This window comes from Antechinus flavipes, chromosome 4 (genome assembly GCF_016432865.1).
Source record: "Antechinus flavipes isolate AdamAnt ecotype Samford, QLD, Australia chromosome 4, AdamAnt_v2, whole genome shotgun sequence".
Taxonomy (NCBI): domain Eukaryota; kingdom Metazoa; phylum Chordata; class Mammalia; order Dasyuromorphia; family Dasyuridae; genus Antechinus; species Antechinus flavipes.
This window is the reverse complement of record NC_067401.1, coordinates 339,927,208-339,948,339: the sequence shown is the minus strand read 5'-3', so window position 1 is coordinate 339,948,339 and position 21,132 is coordinate 339,927,208. Positions and strand designations below refer to the sequence as shown.

Here is a 21,132-nt window from a genome sequence, read left to right as displayed (position 1 = left end):
TGGCAAGGTACAAGTCAGGATGAATGGAGATGGTACAGGATGCAGTGGATGTCTGATAAGCTCTAAACAGAACTTTAGCCATCTTCCAATAATCTAAGGGAACTTAGTAGACACCCTTCTACTTCACTGACTGGTTTATGCTCCATTGGTTATCCTCATCCTGCTTTATCCTGACTAGTGAGGTTTAGCATGTAAAGTATGGTTTACTTAGTTTACCAGGAGAGTATATCCACTACACATGCTACATCTCCATGTAGTCACAGGTGAAAGTTAAGTGCTAGGTAGACACCAAAGATGAATAAATAGCCCTAAAAAGGCTCTTGGCAAGCCCACATGCCAAAGATGCCAGTCCTCCTCAAACTCCCCTACACCCTAATTTTTCTGGGTTTCTAGGAGTAGGTTATTACAACCAAGGAGATCATAAGAGGCTTCCAAGTTACCAAGTCTTGTAGATTCTTCTTCCACATCTCTTGCATCAGTCTCTTCACTCTATTACCACCACTCTCATTCAAACCCTAAGCATCACTCATCTGGACTTTTGGACTAATTTCCTAATATGACTTCCTGCTTCAATTTTCTTCCATCTTTAGTTCATCTTTTACTCAGCTACTAGAGTGGCATTTTTCTTTTCTAAAGCATGGGTTGAACCACAGAGCACTCTCCACAATAAAGTCAAAATGACTCTCTATTACCTAGAAGATCAAGTACAAACTCCTCCAGCCTGCCCTTTCAGACCAATTATCATGCATTATTTCCTTTCACACACTCTACAACACAGCTAACGTGATTGTCTTGCTATTTTTCATGAATGACTTTCCATATTCCATTTCTAAGCTTTTATATTGGCTGCCTCCCATGCCTGAAACAAATTCCTTCCTTCCCTCTTCTTCACAGAATCCCTTGTTTTTGTCAAATCTAATTTTGAGTCTCACCTTCAACATGAAACCATTTGATTCCTCTACTTATCCAGTTGTTAATGCCCTCTCCTAAAAAAAATTACATGCATATATCTGTATTGTGAATATTGTGTATATATATACATATGTTTATGTATCTATACATAATTATATATCTATACATCAATTAGCATTAATGGAAGTTGCATATACAAATCCCTTGTTCATCAGTACTAAGAATCAGTAGGTCATTGTTTAATCTAAAGAGAAAAGAGACTAACAAAAGGAAAATAGGATCAAATTAGAAACGTATTTAAGAAGGAGCAAAAACTGGGACCATTTCACAACTAACTATGGTACCTGCTTTAAAAAATTTTCTTTGTGAAAAGGAACAAATGGTCTTTAGATAAAGTGATGTGTATATCATTCCAGGTTTAGAACTATGATCGATCTGAATCTAAAACTTTTGATTTCAGAGGGTGCAGAAGGAAGTGAGACAATGGGCAAATTCTAGTGTTCCTTACCTTTACATAATTGGGCCTTAATTACCTATGTAAATAAAATGGTTTTCATATCCTCTCCCCAAGTTGTTATAACCTATATTGTATTAAAATAGCAAAGAAGTGTTACTTTTATATTATGTCCATTAAAAAAAAAAAAAAAACATTGCATGTTTATACTATTTGCTACAGTATTTTAACATTTTGGATAAAGGCCATCAGCTGTATGGAGAAGACAAAAACAATCACTATTTATTCAGTATTACTGCTTTATGTTTTCAGAATGAAGCTTTCAATGCTAATACAGTGATTTCTTGAAAGCTGCGGTAGCTGTTTTAATGCATTTTATATATTTTTAGAAACCAAAATAAATGCAGATAACTATTTAGTATATTATGTTAAACCAGCAGAGATATAATGGCAATAAAATATATACATGTTATAAATATATCTATATATATGAATAGGGAAAGGGGAAAGATTTTAAAATAGGTTTACAACCAAACATGGTATCCGTCTGAAATATAATTTCTCATATCCCTCTTTTTTTTTATTGTAAGGTACTTGATTAGAATATTTCAGTTGTTGCTGCTTTACACAGAAAATGCCATGTTCACTAATTGTGAATACAGGAAAACAGCTTTTTCGTGCTGCTTTGCTTAAATATAAATCACAGTTCTATAATCTGTATTATATGTAATTATTCTTTTCTTTTGACTGTCATTTCAAAAATGTATATTTTCTGATTATTATCATGAATTGTTAATGCTATAAAAAACAAAGGATAAATATCTGATATTCTCTATTATGTATTGGAATATTGTATATATACATTATAAATGTGTGCATTGAGTACGTATATAATGTATATGTTATGAATATTGTTGTTTTTTAGTCATGTGTAATGACCCCATTTGGAGTTTTCTTGTCAGAGATACTGGAGTAGTTTCCTATTTCTTTCTCAGCACATTTTAAATAAGGAATTAAGGCAAAAAGAGTTAAATGACTTACCCAGGATCACATAGCTAGTAAGTATCTGAAGTCAAATTTGACCTTAAGGAGATGAGTCTTTATGACTCCAGGCACAGCACTCTATCCACTGTGCCTATCTAACTTCCCCTTATATATTATGTATGTATCTATAATGTATATTATGTATATATGTCTGTATATGTAATTTGGTTCTCCAGGACACTTTCCTTCCTTATTAAGGTATGATTTCTTTCATAACCTTTCCTTAATTCTTTCTTTTTCAGTTTCTTTTTAAGTTAGCCATGAGGCATAGAGGTAACAGCTTATCCAATTACTACTCCCACATTGTTATTAGCTCATTCTGATGCTCAAAGAAATCCTAAAGGATCCATTCTCTCTTCTCTGGGAAGTTGTTCAAATAAGTTGATAACGTTCCTTCTTTAAATATGAGGCCTCCTCCAGAAACCTTACTATGGAAAATATTACAGTCTTAAATCTCTTTTCTATGTGGATTTTTTTCCAATTTATCCTCTCAATCCTCTATCCAAAGCACTAGTACACACAGCTTAACAGTTCATCAATATTTTAATAATATAAAGATTAAAGCTAGCTGTGAAAATTGGACTATTGCTACATCTTTGCAGATAAAAGAGGCTCTGTGTTTGTCCACTCATTAACCAGTTTAGTCAGCTTCATTCAGACAAGGAATATTGGGCTCTCTTGGTTATCAGTTTAGCAAACTTTACCTAATCAACGCATGAAAAATTTGTTGTGTCTTACTTCACAATGCCCTTGTGATCAATAAGGGAAAGGAGGATTGCAATTCAGGCTTCCTACTGATTGACTGTTTTCCAAAGCCCCCTCCTTCTTAGGTGCCAGAGAATCAATCCAAAAATCATAACTAGACAGAATAGCAGAGACCTAGAGTTATGTACTATTGATTGGGATTCAGATCTTATTATATGCCTTTGTTCCTTTGTAATCCTTTGCCTGTATTCCTTCTGAGTGCCAAGAAAAATGGCCAAAAATGTATGGCTTAGCCAATCATTGAGAAAGAAAACAAGCCTGCTCTCTTGTTCCAAGAGCCATGAAAAACAAAGTGATATGAGAAAAACTTTCCCCTGTGGACAGGAACAACCATCCTTCAGAGCAGACAACTGTCTTTGCCCTTGATCACCAAGCATCTCTATAACCTCTTCTGCTATTGTTTAACACCATCCCAAACACAGTCACCATCTCCAGCTCCCCAACTTTCCACACCTACAGAGTCTACAAACCAACCCTCTACTTGCTCCCACCATGTTGCTGTTAACTGCCACAGTATCTTCCAGCAGCACTGCCAAAGTCAAGTTGGAAGACTTCCTTTGTCTACCTAAAAATTACTATGAGCCAGATGTGGCTTCAGGAAAGCCTTTTTTGAGAATTTTTGCAAATTCTCCCTTCCCCCACACTCACTACCCAACTTACACAAGTTTCTGAGAAAAAGTGGTTATTTCTACAGCTACTTATTAACTTAATAATTTGGACATACTCTGTATCATATAGATCTACATGCATGAATGAACGCATGTATGCATATATGAGTTTAGAATCTGAATGATTAGAACAATGGTGGGGCCCTCAAAAGTTATAGGAATGTTGAGAAACTGGGAGAATTGGGAAGGAAATATAAGGAGTTCTCTTATGGATATATTGTTTGACATGCCTAAGAGAAATACAATTAGTATTGTACAGTGGACAATTGGTGATGCAAGATAACAAGTAGATGCAAGATAGCAAGTGGAGCTGGATCTATACATCTAAGAGTCATATATATAGAAACAACAGTAGCACCCATGAGAACTGATGAGATAACCAAGAAAATGAGTGTTGCATGATGAGAAGATAACCCATGGCAGAGCTGTGGAGTATACTTAGGCAAAGGGAGTGGAGCAAGAATGCTGATCTAGTACAAGAAACAAAGTAGATTAACAGGCAAGAAAACCAGGAAAGAGAAATTTAAGAAAAATTCATGGAGAGAAAATATCCAGGAGGAGAGGATGGTCAACAATGTCAAATGATGCAGAGTAGTTAAGAAAAATGAGAACTGAGTTAAGGTTTTAGGATTTTGCTTTAGAGATATCAGTAGCTTTGGAAAGAACAGTTTTAGTGGAATGATGAAGTCAAAAGTCAGGCTATAAGTGGAAGAAATGAACATAACTTTTTTCTAAAAAAAAAAAACACTTTTTGTGAAAGGGAGGAGAGATATATGACAGTAGTTTGATGAGATGATATAAGCAAAAAGTTGGGGTTTGTTTTTAAAGATAGGGTGATCTGGGCATGATTGTGGACAAAATGATAGATGATAAAAATCATATAAGAATAATCATTAATTTAAAACTGGAATAAGGGATGATAAGATGAATCTGTTAGAGATACACAGGATGACAGAATAAGGACCCAAAAAGGTGGTTACAAGTTATAACAGAATGACAAAACTAAGAAAGTAAAATTTAATTAGAAAAAATGTAAAGTTCTGCAATTGGATTCATTATTCAACTGTTAGACTATTTTGTAGGGAAAATAAAGCTAGAAAATAGTTCATGTAAAAAAAATAACCTAAGGTTTTACCACACTGAAAATTCTAAATGAAACACTAAATAAAGGAGAAGCCTATCCCAGTTAATAGGAAAAAGTTCCAAGCCAATGTTTCATTGTGGGATGGAGATAACCCTGGATCCCCAAAAGCTATATGAATGAAACATAAACTATAGTAGATTCTACCAAAGTGGAAAGGTTTCCATTGTAGATGTTATAACAATCTGTATCTGGTGTCTAAGGGTCAATCCAGGTGACTACAGAAAAGGCATATCCCCAATAGGCTGAGGAGCCAAACAGAATACAATCTTAAATTGCATTCTTAGTATTGTAGTATCTCTAGCAAAAGAGGTGATAGTTCTACTGTATCCCAATTCTGGTCGATCCTCATTTGGAAGATCGTTTTTGTTTATGAGTGCCACATTTAAAGAGATGAACAACATGCAGCAAGTCCACATTGCTAAAACCAAGCTAATAAAAGGATTCAAAAACTCTGAGAAAAAAATTGGTTAAAGAAACTGGGGATATTTAGCTAGAATAGAAGATCTGTATGAGCCATGATAGTTCCCTGTTCAAATACCTTAAGGGTTGTTATTCAGAAAAGAAATTAAGTGTGTTTGCTTTGGTCCCAGACAATATAGAAAGTTACATATTTGCTGATACAACTAAATCTGATGAGGAACAAAAAAGGAACTTGCCTAAAGAGATTAATGGGAATATATATGGGATATATCAACAAATTTAGAATATATTTTAAAATACATACAAAACATAGAAATAGGGCATGTAGCTACGGATAAACACAAAACACTAGCATCATAAGAATCACATCAAGGGAAATAAGGCTCACAATGATTTGTGGCTATTGAAGAATGTTAAAGACCTTTCTGTAGTGGCAAAGAACTGGAAACTAAGTAGATGCCCATCAGTTGGAGAATGGATCAATAAGTTATGATATATGAATGTTATGGAGTATTATTGTTCTATAAGAAATGATCAGCAGGATGATCAGAGAAGCCTGGAGAGACTTACATGAACTAAGGCTAAGTGAAATGAGTAGAACCAGGAGAACATAGTACATAGCAACAAGAAGATTATATGATGATCAATTCCGATGGACATGACTTTTTTCAACAGCGAGGTGATTCAGACCAGGTTCACTGGTTTTGTGATAGAGAGAGCCATCTGCACCCAGAGAAAGGATTGTGGGGACTGAGTGTGGATCACAACATAGTATTTTCACTTTTTTGGTTGTTGTTTGCTAGCATTTTTTTCTCATTTTTTCCCTGTGTGATCTGATTTTTCTTGTGCAGCATGATAACTGTGGAAATATGTATAGAAGAATTGCATATGTTTAATATATATTGGATTGTTTGCCATGTGGGGGGGTGGAGGGAAGGGAAGGAGAAAAAAATTTGAAACACAAGGTTTTTTGCAAGGGTGAATGTTGAAAAATATCTATGCATGTATTTTGAAAATAAAAAGCTTTATTTAAAAAAAGAATATTGAAAATAAGAAAAGGGAATTTTTATATCTATGTTTGATTTTCAAGATGAAAATTGAAGAAATGATTAGAATAATTACTGAGGTAAATAAATAGAATGTTATAACAAACAAGGGAAAGAAAGCTGAACTATCCATGTATTTTGCTGCTATTTTCTATATAAAAGAAAATAATACTGAGACTGGGAGAATAACAAAAACAATTAAAGCCCAGATAAGTCAAGAGACATGTAAAACAGTAACTAATTACCTTCAAATAATCAGATCTAAATAAATTATATCTGAGAGAATCAATTAAAATAATTGCTGAAAGAAGCACACAAGATTGAAAATGTTGATCTTTTTTTTTCCAAAAGGAGAAAACAAGGATCACTTCAAACCATAAGCATTAGAATTCAGTTTTGACTCTTGAAAAACACATAATAGGTATTATTGAAGGGATAATTAGTGAGTATTTTCAAAGAGAAACCGTGATAACTAATTGCCAATATGTTTTCATCAATAACAGCTCATGCCAGACTTATTTCATTTCCATTTTTGACTGGATTATTATGCTGATGAAAATGTCATAGATGCAGCATACCTAAATTTCACCAAAACATTTGACAAAATTTCTCATGATATCTTGTAGACAATGAAGAGATATGGACTTCATGATCAATAGTCCATATAAGTATATTCAAAACTGATTGTATGGATTATAAAGAAGAATGATTAATTCTTCTTTAATTAATTTAATTTATAGATGCAATCTGGAAAGAAAGCGATAACTAGTGATGGTGCCCAAAGCTTTAGCACTCAATATTTTTATCAGATTTTAATAAAACTTAAAATCCAATGCGATATTATACACAATCTTCAATCTCTTGGTTTGTCGGGGTAGTTGTTAGATTTTTAGATGACTATGGATCTCATTTAAGAGGATCTATAATCTTCCTGGGCTTAATTTAATCATTACAATGTTACCCCATAGTAGGAGTTTCTGGAGAAACACAACTATACAGGATCTCTATACTTGGATCCTCTTAGAACTTCTCCAGTCTTTAGCAAATATGCATCTCCTCATTTTCTATGTTGCTTGACATTCATAATCAGAACAAAGCCATTTTCTGTTATTTTTTTTAAGAATTCCAGTTAATTTGCCATGTGTTTGGGACATGCTTGTTGGACAAAAGCCTTTGAAAAATGTTTTATTCTACCATAGCAGGTTGTTTTTAATGATCAAACAATAAGCACAGTGGAATCTTGTATTCAGTGACTCATACAACAGTAAAGTTGTATCTGTTGTATTATACTGATGTGGGTTGTGGTCCCTTTAAGAATTGATTTATTCCTTTCTTTCTGATTCCCAGCCCCTCCTAGCTGATGCATTATCAATCCAGGAAGCTAGGACCTTTGAGTCACAAATCCTGGTCAAAAGCACTCCTTTGAATCCCAATAGAAGATCCGGAACTGTCTCAGCCCCCATTCTAATGATCTGCTCAGGTTTCCCAATCCCCACCAAGCGAACTCAAGCCCCCACTGAAATCCAGGGAGGAACCAACTTGGGACTACACCCACAGGCCCCTTTAGCTAAATCTCTCCTTATAAAAGAATAAAACTGGAGCCCTCTCTTTGCAGAGGGTCGAAACACGCTGGCACCATGCCTGGCACCCCAAGGACCTTCTGTCCACTGGAACCCTGTTTCCAGTGCCTTCCTCTCTCTACCTTCACCAATTTCCTTAAGTAGACTTTTTAACCTTACTTCCAAACCCCATAATAAGCCTCTTTTATCAATCTAGCTTTTTGGGCCTATAATTCCTTTACAGGGGACTCTCACGTGTTACTAGACCTCATTTAACTCTCTACTCTTGCACTGAATCCAAAAGGGTTGCAGGGGAGCTCTATTTAACTCCCCATACCCTGAACCTGACAGTAGACCTCAATTAAACCCTAATTTCATTTAGGTACCCCATATCTAGACCTCATCAATATCACTTATAAAATCCTGCCTCTTCATTTCAAATATTACTTAGGATATCCTCAATGCATGTATTGATTCTTCTAATAAAAAATTTTCATATGAAGGAAAGTAAGCATATGGATTAATAATTATTGTTCTCTTAATTTATGATTTAAAAACAGATTCTTTTTCATATTTTTGTACCTTTTTCTCTTTCAAATATCTTGAAATTTACTTCCTCAATAACCTCAAACTTGTTACACTTCCTTGTTATAAACTTGGTTTTGTTGGGCTGCTTTTCCCACTTATGTTTTCTCCATTGCCATTTTCACCTCTCTAAGAACCACATGTAGGATTGTATTGTTAGAGCATACATGAATTGGTTCTATTAAACTTGATGGTCAATTTTTTTCCACATCAAAATAACAATTAAGGGAATTTAAGAGAGGGAGACATTTTAAAAGCAAGAACATTTATATCACATATGCTACCATCTACTCTGCCTATGCTGGGCCTGCTCTTGTACAAAACAAGGCAGAAGCAAAGAAGCCAGAAATACATGAGAACACAGCAGTGTGACAATTATGTCTAAATTTCTGAAAAAAAATTACATAATAGACTTTAGAATTAAGAGATTATCTTTCCTAATTATTCATTTTACAGGTGGAATAACTGAATTCCAAATAGTCAAAGGGAGTCTTCAGTAGCAGAAGGCTCAAGAACTGAACTCAGATACATTTATTTTCACTTTGCAATATAATCAAACTTTTCTGGGATAATTTTTATCCAACAGATTAAACATTCATTTGGTAAGGAAGCTTGTATACAATAATATCATCCTTCCTATAACTTTTTCTCATGTGCTGAACCTGAAGTTTCAGAAATATAGTGTCTCTCTTAGTACTCAGTCTCTAGGAGGAAAAAAAAATCTTCCCTGAGATTCTTATTTTTTCTTCTTAATGAGGATATGGCTCTGTTTCTGTTCTTTCCTTTCCTCTCAGAACAGAGACTCTGAGTACTTGATATCAGAAAAATAAACTGAACAAGCCATAACCACCCCACTTCAACCCCACCTCCAAAAAATCCCTCCCCACACTGACACATGAGTACGAGCAGAGCCAGCTAAGAGGGAAAAACGGCACTCAGCCCACTGTCCAGTTTATGCCCTTTGGAACTTTAGAAAGACAGAGAGATGAAAGCCAAAAATGATGGGGGTCAGGTTGCCCAGTACATGTTTCTTTATGAGATTGACCTTCTGATGTAGCTGCCAGATAAACTCTCCTATTTGTGACTAACAAGTCAATGAATCCTTTTTTTATAGTTTACATATGTGTTTGGTCTTCCATCAATTTTCTGTGCCACTGTTTGAGATTTTGTGGTCAATTTTCTTCAACAGATTCCCGTCAGAGATAAATTCCACCACTTGGGTATTGGTTGACTTTTTAAAATCCATCTCAAGAATGGCACAAATGGTAGACATAGTTGTAGACAATATTGAAGTTTGGTCAAAGGCTCTATTTAACTTTCACAAGGCTTTCTTTGCCCTTTAGAAAACACTTTATTATCCCTAAAGTTTTAAGTACAAGTTTTATTTCCTATATCATAGAATTGTCTCAAGCATTTGTAATCTTAAAATGCCAGAGAAATGCATTTTTAAATTTTTAAATTTCAACCCCACCTCATGAAAATTTGATTCAAAAATTTTAGTAAAGTAAACATTTTAATGCAAAAAAAAAAAAAAAAAACAGAAAATGAGAAATACTACATATTAAAGAGCTAATTAACATTATGAAGCTTTTGCTTTCTTGAAGGCATTCTCTGTGGATCACATGACCAACAAATGCATATATACCTGTTTCTCTCTTTTGGTTGTTTCTTCCAAGGTGCTCTTTAGTGTCTTCATTTCACTGGTAACAACATCTAACATGTTTCTAGCCCTCTCTTTATCCTCTTTTGCTTCATGTTCAGTTATATCCAGCTCTGACTTAACAGATATCAACTGCTTCTCCACCTTCTCCTTCATCTTCTCCAGTTTACCCCTGGATTTGTTTAGGTTTTCTATGGTTTTGGTCTGTTCCAGGGTTTTAATCTACAAAATCAAAGAATTTAGTCAGGATAATAGAGCATTTAAGTCATTAAAACTGCATAAACAGGACTGCATCCAAAACTGCATCCAAAGTAGGAGTCATCAAAGTCCATGTAGTAAAATGTTTTAAGAGGCCAAAACATATAATAATAAGAAACAAAAATAAAATTCCCAAATTTTCTTATACAAAATTTGCAAAATATATCTGCTGAAGTACCTCATTTTAGTAAATATCCAATGATATCTCATTTTTTTAAAAAGCATGTTAGAATATTATTAATTACAGATTCAATAAGATAAGGTAGGAGACAGCTTGGTTCAGAGATTGGGTAACAAAGTGAAAATTCTGCCAATGCCTTCCTGTAAAATTTTAGATGTCAGTGAAAAATCAATATACACATACTTCCTCATCTGTAAACTTCCAAGGTACCTATGGTACCAAGAACAGTCACATTCATTTTACAAAATATGTATACAGTGTTGTTGTTGTTGTTGCCTTTACCAGTGGTTGGACTTCATGAGGCATACTAGAAAATAATCTACACAGATCAAGAAAATGATACAAGTGACTCATTTTATGTCTCAGACTTGAGGTTAAAACCAAATGTGAAATAAGGAGTGATAAGTGCCTTGACAAGTACAATTATAAATTGTCTTTTATATTATATTAGAAATGTCTCACACTCTCTGCCAATATCATTTTCTTTCAGCAAGAAGCAGTAACACATCAATAGCTAATTTAAGATGAATGATGTGATAATATATTGTGCATTGTGCCGTTAGAGTTTAATATGGTTTTATACTTTACCTACTCTTTCAAAATTTCAAAATTAACCATTTGGTCAATGATTTTTCTTGGACCCATTTCTCCAGACCTCATAGGATCACAAGCCAAAATGATGTTAAAAACTGAGAGGACACATTCTTTAGTTGTATATAATAGTGGCTCTCAAGTGATTATTTTCACTTTTGAGTCATTCTTTCAGAGAACTTTGAGTTTATACTCTCTGAGAAGACTAGTCCTTTGTGACTTCATCATAAAAGAGAAACTGAAAATACAAAGTCAAAACTGAAACACTCCCTTTATAATGGAGTTTATAATCTACTGAGAAAATTATAATCTGCACAATGCTGAATAACTATAAAATATTTGCAAAGTAATTTCAATAATAGTTAATATCTACATAGAGTTTACTATATCTCATTTGATCCCTACAACAATCCTACAAAGTAGATATTATTATCCCCATTTCACAGATGAGGAAACTGACTCCAAGCCCAGCCTTCTATCCATTTGCCACCTTGGGAGACAGCACTAACAAATGGAGTTATCAAGCCTTGTGAAGAAGGTAGCATTAAGGCTAAGCCTTGAAGAAAACTAGGTGTTTTAAAAAGCAGAGAGGGAGAAGGAAGGGAATTCAAGAAAGGGAGAACCACTTCTGAAAAGACACATAAAATGGCATGTACAAAAGACAGCTAAAAGAGCAGTCTGGTTGGAACAGGATATGTGTGGAATGAAATAGAATGAAATAAGACTGGAAAGCAATCAAATTGTTCAGGATTTTAAATGTTGAGATATTATTAAATATCTTAAAAGGCGATGAAGACACTCTTGGAAGGATATTCAGATTTTTTCTCCAAGCCAGTACTCCAGGTTTACAACCTAAGCTATTAACATCATTGAGAAAGCCTGAGAGGCTAGATTTTGGAGAGATCCTCATATCTAAGGAATGAAAAGAACATCTCTAGGTCTAGAAGTTATTCATTAACATGACTAGGATGTAGAACAGCCTAGTGGAATATCAATACTATTCAGCTCCATCATTCTAAAGTACTCTAAGAACAGTCTTGAAGAATTATCTTTCTAAAGGATTTCTTGGGAGACTTCCTGGGAGATGGCAAAGTAAAAAAGTTAAGGAAACTAATTCTGCTCTCACAGATCTAAAAATATATTTAATCATCCTGAAGTATATATTTTCATGATTTTTAAACCCACAAATATAATTTGTTTTATTTACTAGTCTTTATAGTTGTAATAATGAGATTAAAATAGATCTCACACTTCCAGACCATGCCAAGAAGAAAGTGACAAAAGACATTTATTATTTGTAACATGATATGCGAATGGCATAAATTCTCCTATTAAAAAAAAAAAGTATAGAATGGATCGGGTTACAAAACTCAGCATTAAGTTGCTAATGCAATATAAAATAAAAACTGTATCTAAATTAAAATAAAAGGTTAGCCTAAAATAAAATAAGTGATTGCAAATTCCAAAAAATAAGGGTGATAATAATGATACCTGAGAAAGAGGAATGCAATTAAAAAGAAAAAACTAAAAGAGAAAAAGGCATTACATAATGGTGAAAGGAAAGAATCATAATACATAGATAAATAATACAAATATGTAAAATTCTCAATTTCCATTTATAAAACAATTTGACAGTTAAAATTTTAAAAGACTATTAGCTCTTTAAGAAGCGATAATTTTTAAAATGTAATAATAGTATAAATCCAAACATTTCAGAATGTGACAGAATGAATTTAAAAATTCATAATAAAGAAATATCTAATTTAACTACTTAATAAATTAGAATCAATCATATACAGAGAACTAAATGGGAGAAGTAGAAAATACAGTCTTTTCAAGTATACATAGAATGCTTGCAAAAATCTATCATGTAATATAGGTCAAAAAGATAATTGTATACAATAATAACTAAATTGTTTTAAGAACAATTTTGAACAACTGAGTCATTTTTTTACTATCATAAATACCTAAATTAACTACAAAGGACATATAAATGAAGGCACTTTCTGCATCTAGAGAAAGAACTAATGAATAAAATTATGTATAAAATGATTTACAGGATAATTTATTATATATTTTAAAGGAATAGCAAGTTCTACTTAATAGATTCACAGTTTCATATGCAATTATTTTTTTAAAATTCTATAATTTTATGGAAATGCTCAATTTGATAAATTTAAAAATATAATTTAAAATTTTGGGAAAAAAAGAAATACTATATAAATTCAAAAGGTCAGAATATATCAATATTCTATTTTCAGATCATAATGTAATGAACAGAATTAAATAATCTCAGGAACAATTATAAAACTACATGAATAATTAAAAAGCTTCTGCAATAATGGTTGGATAGTAGAAATCAGAAAATGATATATTATTTAAAAGTCATTGGCAACAATAATGCCACATAGCCACATCTCTATATTATAGCCAAAGCAGTTTTTACAAGCAAATTTATATTACTTGGCAATTACATTAATTAAAAGAAAAAAAAGAGAAAATAAATAAATTATGATTAGACCTAAAAAAAAATAAAATAAAACAACCTAGAAATGATTTTCAGAGACTAGATGACTACTTGTTGGGAATATGATAGGGATGAATTTTTGATATGAGTTGGACTTGTTAGATAATGCTGAAGTTCCTTCCAACTCTAAAATTCCATGATGGAACAAATCAGGAATCCAAAAGAAAGTTTAGAAGGGAGAAAAAGACATTATTAATCTATAAGCCAAAATAAATATAAAAGAAAATAATGTTTGACAATTCAATTGTTAAATAAAACCAAAAGTTGGCTCTTTTAAAAAGCTAATAAAACTGATGGAACATTAACAAATTTCATTTTAAGAGACAGAGAAAAATTTTTAAAAAGCCACAAATAGAAAAAAGGGGTATCACATTAAAAACAAAAGAAATTAAAAATCTTTATTATTAAGGAATATTGCATACAATTATATTATGGTCAGAGAATTTTATATCTGAATATCTTAAATAGATCAATGTTAGAAAAGGAATAAAAGCCATCAAAGAATTACATACACACACACACACACACACACACACACACACACACACACACACACATACACACATAAAGTTTGGGGCCAGTTTCATCACAATAATATTTAAGGCCATGATCATAATAATTAGCATCTATTATGTGCCAAACACTGTGCTAAGAACTTTTTACCAATATTATTTCATTTTATCCCCACAACAATGCTTGGAGATTGGTGCTATTATTAGCTTCATTTTAGAGATGAGAAAAATGAGGTAACAGAAATTAAGTGACTTATCCAATGTCACACAGCTATGTCTGAAGGCAGAGTTAGGAAGATCTAAACTCAGGTTTTCCAAGAACAAAATAATCTCCATGGCATATAGATTAATACAGAGAAATTTAGAATTTTAGAAATATTTAGAATATTTAGAAATATTTAGGATATTATCTAATAGCTCTTATGAAATTTTGTGTTGAACAAAACAAATTGCAATTTTACCTCATATCCACCAAATTGACAAAAATAATGAAGAATGAAATTTGGTGCTTGTACAATTGTGGCAAAAGAAGTATATTCAGTAATAACAGTTGAAATCACAAACTTGTAGAACCTTTCTGTAGCACAATCTTATAGTGCGCAATAAAGATTTTAAAAATAATTATACTTGGAACCAATAATCCCTTCATTGGAAACATCCACTATTTAAAGCACACTCCTCTTTCACCATCTTCTTTGTAAATTAAAGTATTAGGGTGGGTGACAAAAAGAAGTTAAGGTACATCAGGATTTAGTGTACATAAATATACAATTAACAATCATTACTAGGAAGGTGAATGAGATTAAATCATCTAAAAAAGAGGAAGATAGCAAATTGGACTAGAAATCAGAACCCAACAATGTTGTTAAGAAATATAGTTGAAACAAACAGATTCACAGATTTAAAATGAGGATCTAAATTAAAAACTACTACGAGAGTAGTAATTCTGATCTCAGACAATATAACAGTAAAAAAAAAAATTAGACAAAGGAAATAAATAAGAAAACTACATTATGCTTGTTTAAAAGCACTGTAGATAACAATTTTATTTTGTGATTTTGCATAGTGCAATTCTTTAAGTGAATAAGGAAGAATACCTTACCAGAAAACCCCAGAATATAAAAAAAACCTAAATTAACAAGTAAATAAAAACAGACTAATAATATAACCAACCTCAAAAATTGTCTCCCCCCTCCTCCCCTGCATTCTTGCAGGAAGTCTTCCTGCTACTGTCAACTCTTAGAACCTTCTCCTCTAAGGAATTTTCTAGACGGGGATTATTTAGTACAGAGAATTTTCTATCTGAGTATCTTAAGTAGATCAATGTTAGAAAAGGAATAAAAGCCATCAAAGAATTGCATACACATAAATACACACACACACACACACACACACACACACACACACACACACACATATATACACACACAAAGTTTGGGGCCAGATAGTACACCCATATACAAGTTGCAAGCATGAACATTGAATGGCATAGCACTTCAGTATTTAAAGGGAAAAGTTTACCATATTGCAGGGGAAAATTGACAGTAAAATTTTAATAATGGAAGAATTAAAGATATGTCTTTCAAATAAAGACAAATCTAACTGAAAAACAAAAAGCCTAAAGATATGCATAGAATTTTAGAAAAGTTATATATGACAATTGTTGGATGGAAATGGAAAGAAGCATTTCTCAAATGTATATGGCAGCTGTATAAAAACTAACCATCTCAATGTTAAAGAATAAAAAAATTTCACAAATAAATGCAGAAAAGAAGAAATAATAAACTTTTTTGAACCACAATATAATAAGAAATTATAACCAAAAAATGGTCTTTGAGAAAAAGAATTAAAATTAATAATAATTCTAGTGATCAATGGACAAAAGAAAAAAAGATAGAAGCAATAAAAGTTTTCATCAAAGAATATGACAAGACAACATACCAAAACTTGTGGAACAAAGTTAAATTTCTCCAGGAGTAGAAAGCATATTTCTAAACACTTTCATCAACAAAAGAAAGTAAAACTCAATGAACTGTGTGTGCAACTAAAAAAAAAATTTAAGTACATTTTTTTAAAACTAAAGACCAAATTAGTGATTCTTAAAAAAAAGTAACTAAATTGAAAATCAAAAAAAGCCCATTGAATTGATAAATTTAAAAAGCTATTTTTGAGTAAATAGAATAAAGTATTAATGTGTGGCTTTTAAAGAAAGAGAGGAAAACATAGTTGTATCAAAACTGAAAAAGGAAGGTTAACTATTGAAAATAAATGAAACCATTAAAAACTTTTTCTCCAAATATATGCCAAAATTAAATAACTTAGGTGAAGTAAATATTTTAAAAATCTATATTACCTAAATTGATAAAACAATAAATTAGAAAAATAAATCAAACAAGCCATAAATAAACTCTAAAAGGAAGAAGAAGAAAAAAAAAGAACCAGATGGATTTACAACATTCAAAGAACAATCAATTCCAGTATTACATAAAATGTTTATAAAAATAAAAATATTCTATCAAACTTCTTCTATGGTCTTTTTTTTTCAATTAATAAACATTTTTCTGTTCCTCCTACCTTCTCTTATATTGACAAGAAAATAAGAATAGAGAACATTTATTTTATAGAGGCAAAATCAAGCAGTACAAATTCCCACATTGTTTATACTTTTCTTAATCTGAATATTAGTCCACCTCTCTGTGATGAGGGAGACATTGTTTTTGATTATTCCTTTTGAATCAACCAAATAATTTTACACCTATTTTGCTTTTATTTAAATGCATAGATATTTTTTCTGATAGAATATGAGCTCCTTGAGAGTAAAAAGTGGGTTATCATTTTGGTTTTTGCCTCTCTTTTTATCTCCAACTTAGCATAGTTCCTGTGATCTAGGAGGTGCTTAACAATTATTTGTTCAGTGATTCATTAAAAAAGGCAAAAATAATCCCTGTCTAGAAAATTTCTTAGAGGAGAATGCTCTAATAGTTGACAGTAGTAGGAAGACTTCCTGCAAGAATGCAGGAGAGGAGGGGGGGAGGCAATTTTTGAGGTTGGTTATATTATTAGTCTGTTTTTCTTTACTTGTTAATTTAGGCTTTTTTGTATTCTGGGGTTTTCTGGTAAGGTGTTCTTCCTTATTCACTCAAAGAACTGTACTATGCAAAATCACAAAATAAAAACCATAGAGCTTGTGGGGAAAGTGGAGTTAGGGGTAATAGAGTTAAAACTTTATCAATAACACTCTAAAAAAAAAAAAAAGAAGATAGGAATCTCCATCCCCAATTTTGTACATGTTAAAAGACTAAGAAATACATAAATACTAAAATAAATAATGGTAGTAGCAATTCTTAATTGCAGTTAACAGTAGTAACAGTAGTGGTAGTAACTGTAACAGTAACTCCAGGCCTTGAATGGATGCCATGGGGGAAGGGTGTGGGATTTGGAAAGCCCAGTCGGCCTCCCCCCAAAGTTTTCACTGTACCAGGAAACACAATAATAATGGCCCTTTACTTTGACAAAGACCTGTGGGTGTCTTCTGCATTCTTGTTGATTCTCAGAGTAGAAAGCAAGCAAAAGCACTGACCTGTTTCCCTATTAGAAATTAAGCTTCTTAGAAAGAGTGATTGTCATTGTCTTTCTTTGTATCATCATTGCTTAATAAAGTGCCTGACACATATAGGCATTTGATAAATATTTACTGACTGGTTGACAGACTTCCCTAAATTAAGAATTGTTCACAGAATTATCATAGAACTGAAAAATAATTGCACTAAAAAAAGAATAAGCATGATATAAGTACCAAAATTTATGTACAAAGGTACATCTGTCCTTAGGAGAAAAAAATGTATTTCTCTAAAAACATACATTCACAAAAGAGAAAGAAAAGATTAATAATCTAGGAATAGAATTTTTAAAATTATTTTAAAAATCAACTACTAATGCCCAAAAGAAATAAAAGAAGAAAATTTTAAAATTAAGGGAGAAATAAAAATTATATCTGACTACAACCTTCTCCCCACTCTACCCAACTCCTACCAAATCTATTCTTCATGCTCACTATGACTTCTAGTTATTTACAGTCTTCCTAACTTGGGATTCACTTTCCTCCTTTCACAACTTTGATCCTATCTATAGTCAACCAGTTTAATTATACATTGTCCTCAACCAGTTTGGAGTATAGCCTGCAAAAGAATTAGATATAGCTGAACTAAATGCCCTTTCCAAGTAAAGATTCTAAAAGGAACCATCCAATCAACCAAAGGGAGAGACTTAGAATAAGTCAGAGGGTTAGAATAAGGGCTCAGGATGAAGAGCTAGGGGTAGAAGAGGTCTGGTGTACAGGCTGGAAAGGTATAAGATTGTAATTCCTTGCTTTTTTATCTTTGCCAGACCTCAATATTAGATTATACCCACCATCTGCCTTTTCCATTGTAGCTACATGGCATTGCCCGCTAGTAGAGGAAATTTCATAACTGTGACATGTAGCTCCAGGTTGTTCTACAAATTTATATTAGCTAATCTCACTGTGGCTGTCACAAATCTTTTCTGCCCTCTACATCTTCCAATAACACCTGCTTCTTTCCTTCCTTCCTTCTATCCTCTATCTTTTGTAGCAGAGGACCTTTCTTCTAATTTTACCAAGAAAACAGCAGCATTCCCCTTTATAAATATCCTCTTCTCCCTTAACGCTACATCTCAAAAATCCTTAAAATCATTCTCCACTTTTTCCTTTGCACCAATCAGCAAGCAAGAAATACCTCTTCTCTTTGTCAAGTTTGACAAGCCTTGTGCTTGTACCCTTGAGTTCATATCCTCCTATACTCCAAAACTATGAGCTTTCTCTATCTACATATATTCTGCCATTTCTCTTTAAGCATGGTCCTTTAAAGTTCAGTTTATCCCTATGTTACATAAGATTCTCAAATACATAGATAAAAGCACTTTTATCAAAATTCCTTTTATCAGATTGATGTGGAAAGGTAAATAAAGAACTACATCTCAATATTACTAAGAAATATTGGTACAGAAATTTTAAATGAAATATTGGTCAAGAGTCTACAACAATACATCCAAAATGATTCATTATTAAAATGTGTTAAGGAAATTATTGATCTACTTAATCACACTGATAAACCAAAGAACAAAAATCACTTATCAATAAATGCTGAAAAAAATGTTGAAAAAATATAGCATCCTTGTATGTTAGATATCCTTAAAAACTGTATTAATGAAAGGACTTTTTCTCAACATGAAAAACCAAGAGTTAATGTTACTGTCAATGTAGAAACCTGGGAGGCTTTGGGGTCCAATAAGAAGCAAAACTGGCCTAGTTTAAACTATTATTTAGCCTGTCCTAGAACTGGTAGCAAGAGCAAAAAAGAAAGAAAGAAAGAAAGAGGGCAGGGGGAAGGAGAGAGAGAGAGAGAGAGAGGAGTGAGGGAAGGAGGGAGGGAGGGAGAAAGGAGGAAGGGAGGAAGGAGTGAGGGAGGAAGGAAAGAGGGAGGGATGAAGGGGGAGGGAAGAAGGAAGGAAGAAGGAAGGAAGGAAGGAAGGAAGGAAGGAAGGAAGGAAGGAAGGAAGGAAGGAAGGAAGGAAGGAAGGAAGGAAGGAAGGAAGGAAGGAAGGAAGGAAGGAAGAAGGAAGGAAGGAAGGAAGGAAGAGAAAAAAATTGTATTAGTGAAAAGTAGGCAAAATTATCCTTCTTTGTAGAAATGATGATAATTTCTTTAGAAAACCTTAGAGAATTAATGAAAATAATTAAGACTATAACTTCAGAAAAGTATTAGGACACAAAAAGCAACAACATTTATATATACTAACAAACTCCTAGGCAAAAAGCAAAGAGAAATCCTATTTAATATAACAAGAAACTATATAAAATCTTGGAGTTATTTTACCAAGACACATATAAGAGTTTATATTAAATGCTACAAAACTACAAAACAATGTTTAAAGAAAAATTGACCTAAATAATTGAAAAGATATTACACATTTATAATTAGATCATGCAAAATAATAAAAATTATTCTGTCTAAATTAATCTGCATATTTAGCACTAAAATTATCAAATCACCAAAGAAATACTTTATAAAAATAGATAAAATAATAACAAAAGTCATATGATGGAACAAAAGGTTAAGAATATGAAGAGAAATAATAAAGAATGTATGAATAAAAAGGACCTAGCATTACCAGGTCTTAAACTACATTATAAAGCAATAATTAGCAAAAAAAATTGTACTTTAAAAAAAAAAAAGAACAATAATGGAAAAGAATAAATGAGCAAAAACTAGAAGCAGAGGCTATAGTGATGGTGGTAGAAAAGGGTGTTGCCATAGCCAAACAATTCATCACCTAGTAGTCAATCTCTTGATCCTTTCTCTGTGTGCTTAGTTTATATCCCTCCCCCAAAATAATTTAGTTTATTGCACAATCATCAGAATGAAATTAACTATCAGACCTTATGCATTACTGTTGTAACTTTCTAGCTATCTTCTATACCATAAATCATCAGAGTGAAGTTCTTGCAGAAGTTGTGAGACTTTTTAATTTAGTCAACAAGTGGAAACTTGGATTCACTAAACTTTTTAGACAATTGACTTCTTTTCAGTGAATCACCTCTGAAAAACTACCTGTTCCCTTCATGTAATTTTTATCAGTCATACGTTAAAAAACAGGTGGAGTGGCAGTTAGGTGGCAGAGTAGATAGAGCACCAACTCTGGAGGCAGGAGACATCAAATACTTAACATTTACTAATTGTGTGGCCCTGGACAAGTCAATTAACCCTGATTGCCTTCTCTCCCTTCAC

The 21,132-nt window shown here is 32.6% G+C and overlaps 1 protein-coding gene across 1 annotated transcript in view; it reads right to left on the bottom strand.

Annotated features, from left to right (window-relative positions):
• The window catches only part of CCDC170 (coiled-coil domain containing 170), a 121,503-nt gene that overhangs the window by 5,716 nt on the left and 94,655 nt on the right, over positions 1 to 21,132 (bottom strand). Inside the window, exon 10 of the mRNA XM_051997956.1 lies at positions 10,243 to 10,479. Coding sequence (XP_051853916.1) covers positions 10,243 to 10,479 — 237 coding nt within the window. The remainder of the gene's footprint in view (positions 1 to 10,242; positions 10,480 to 21,132) is intronic.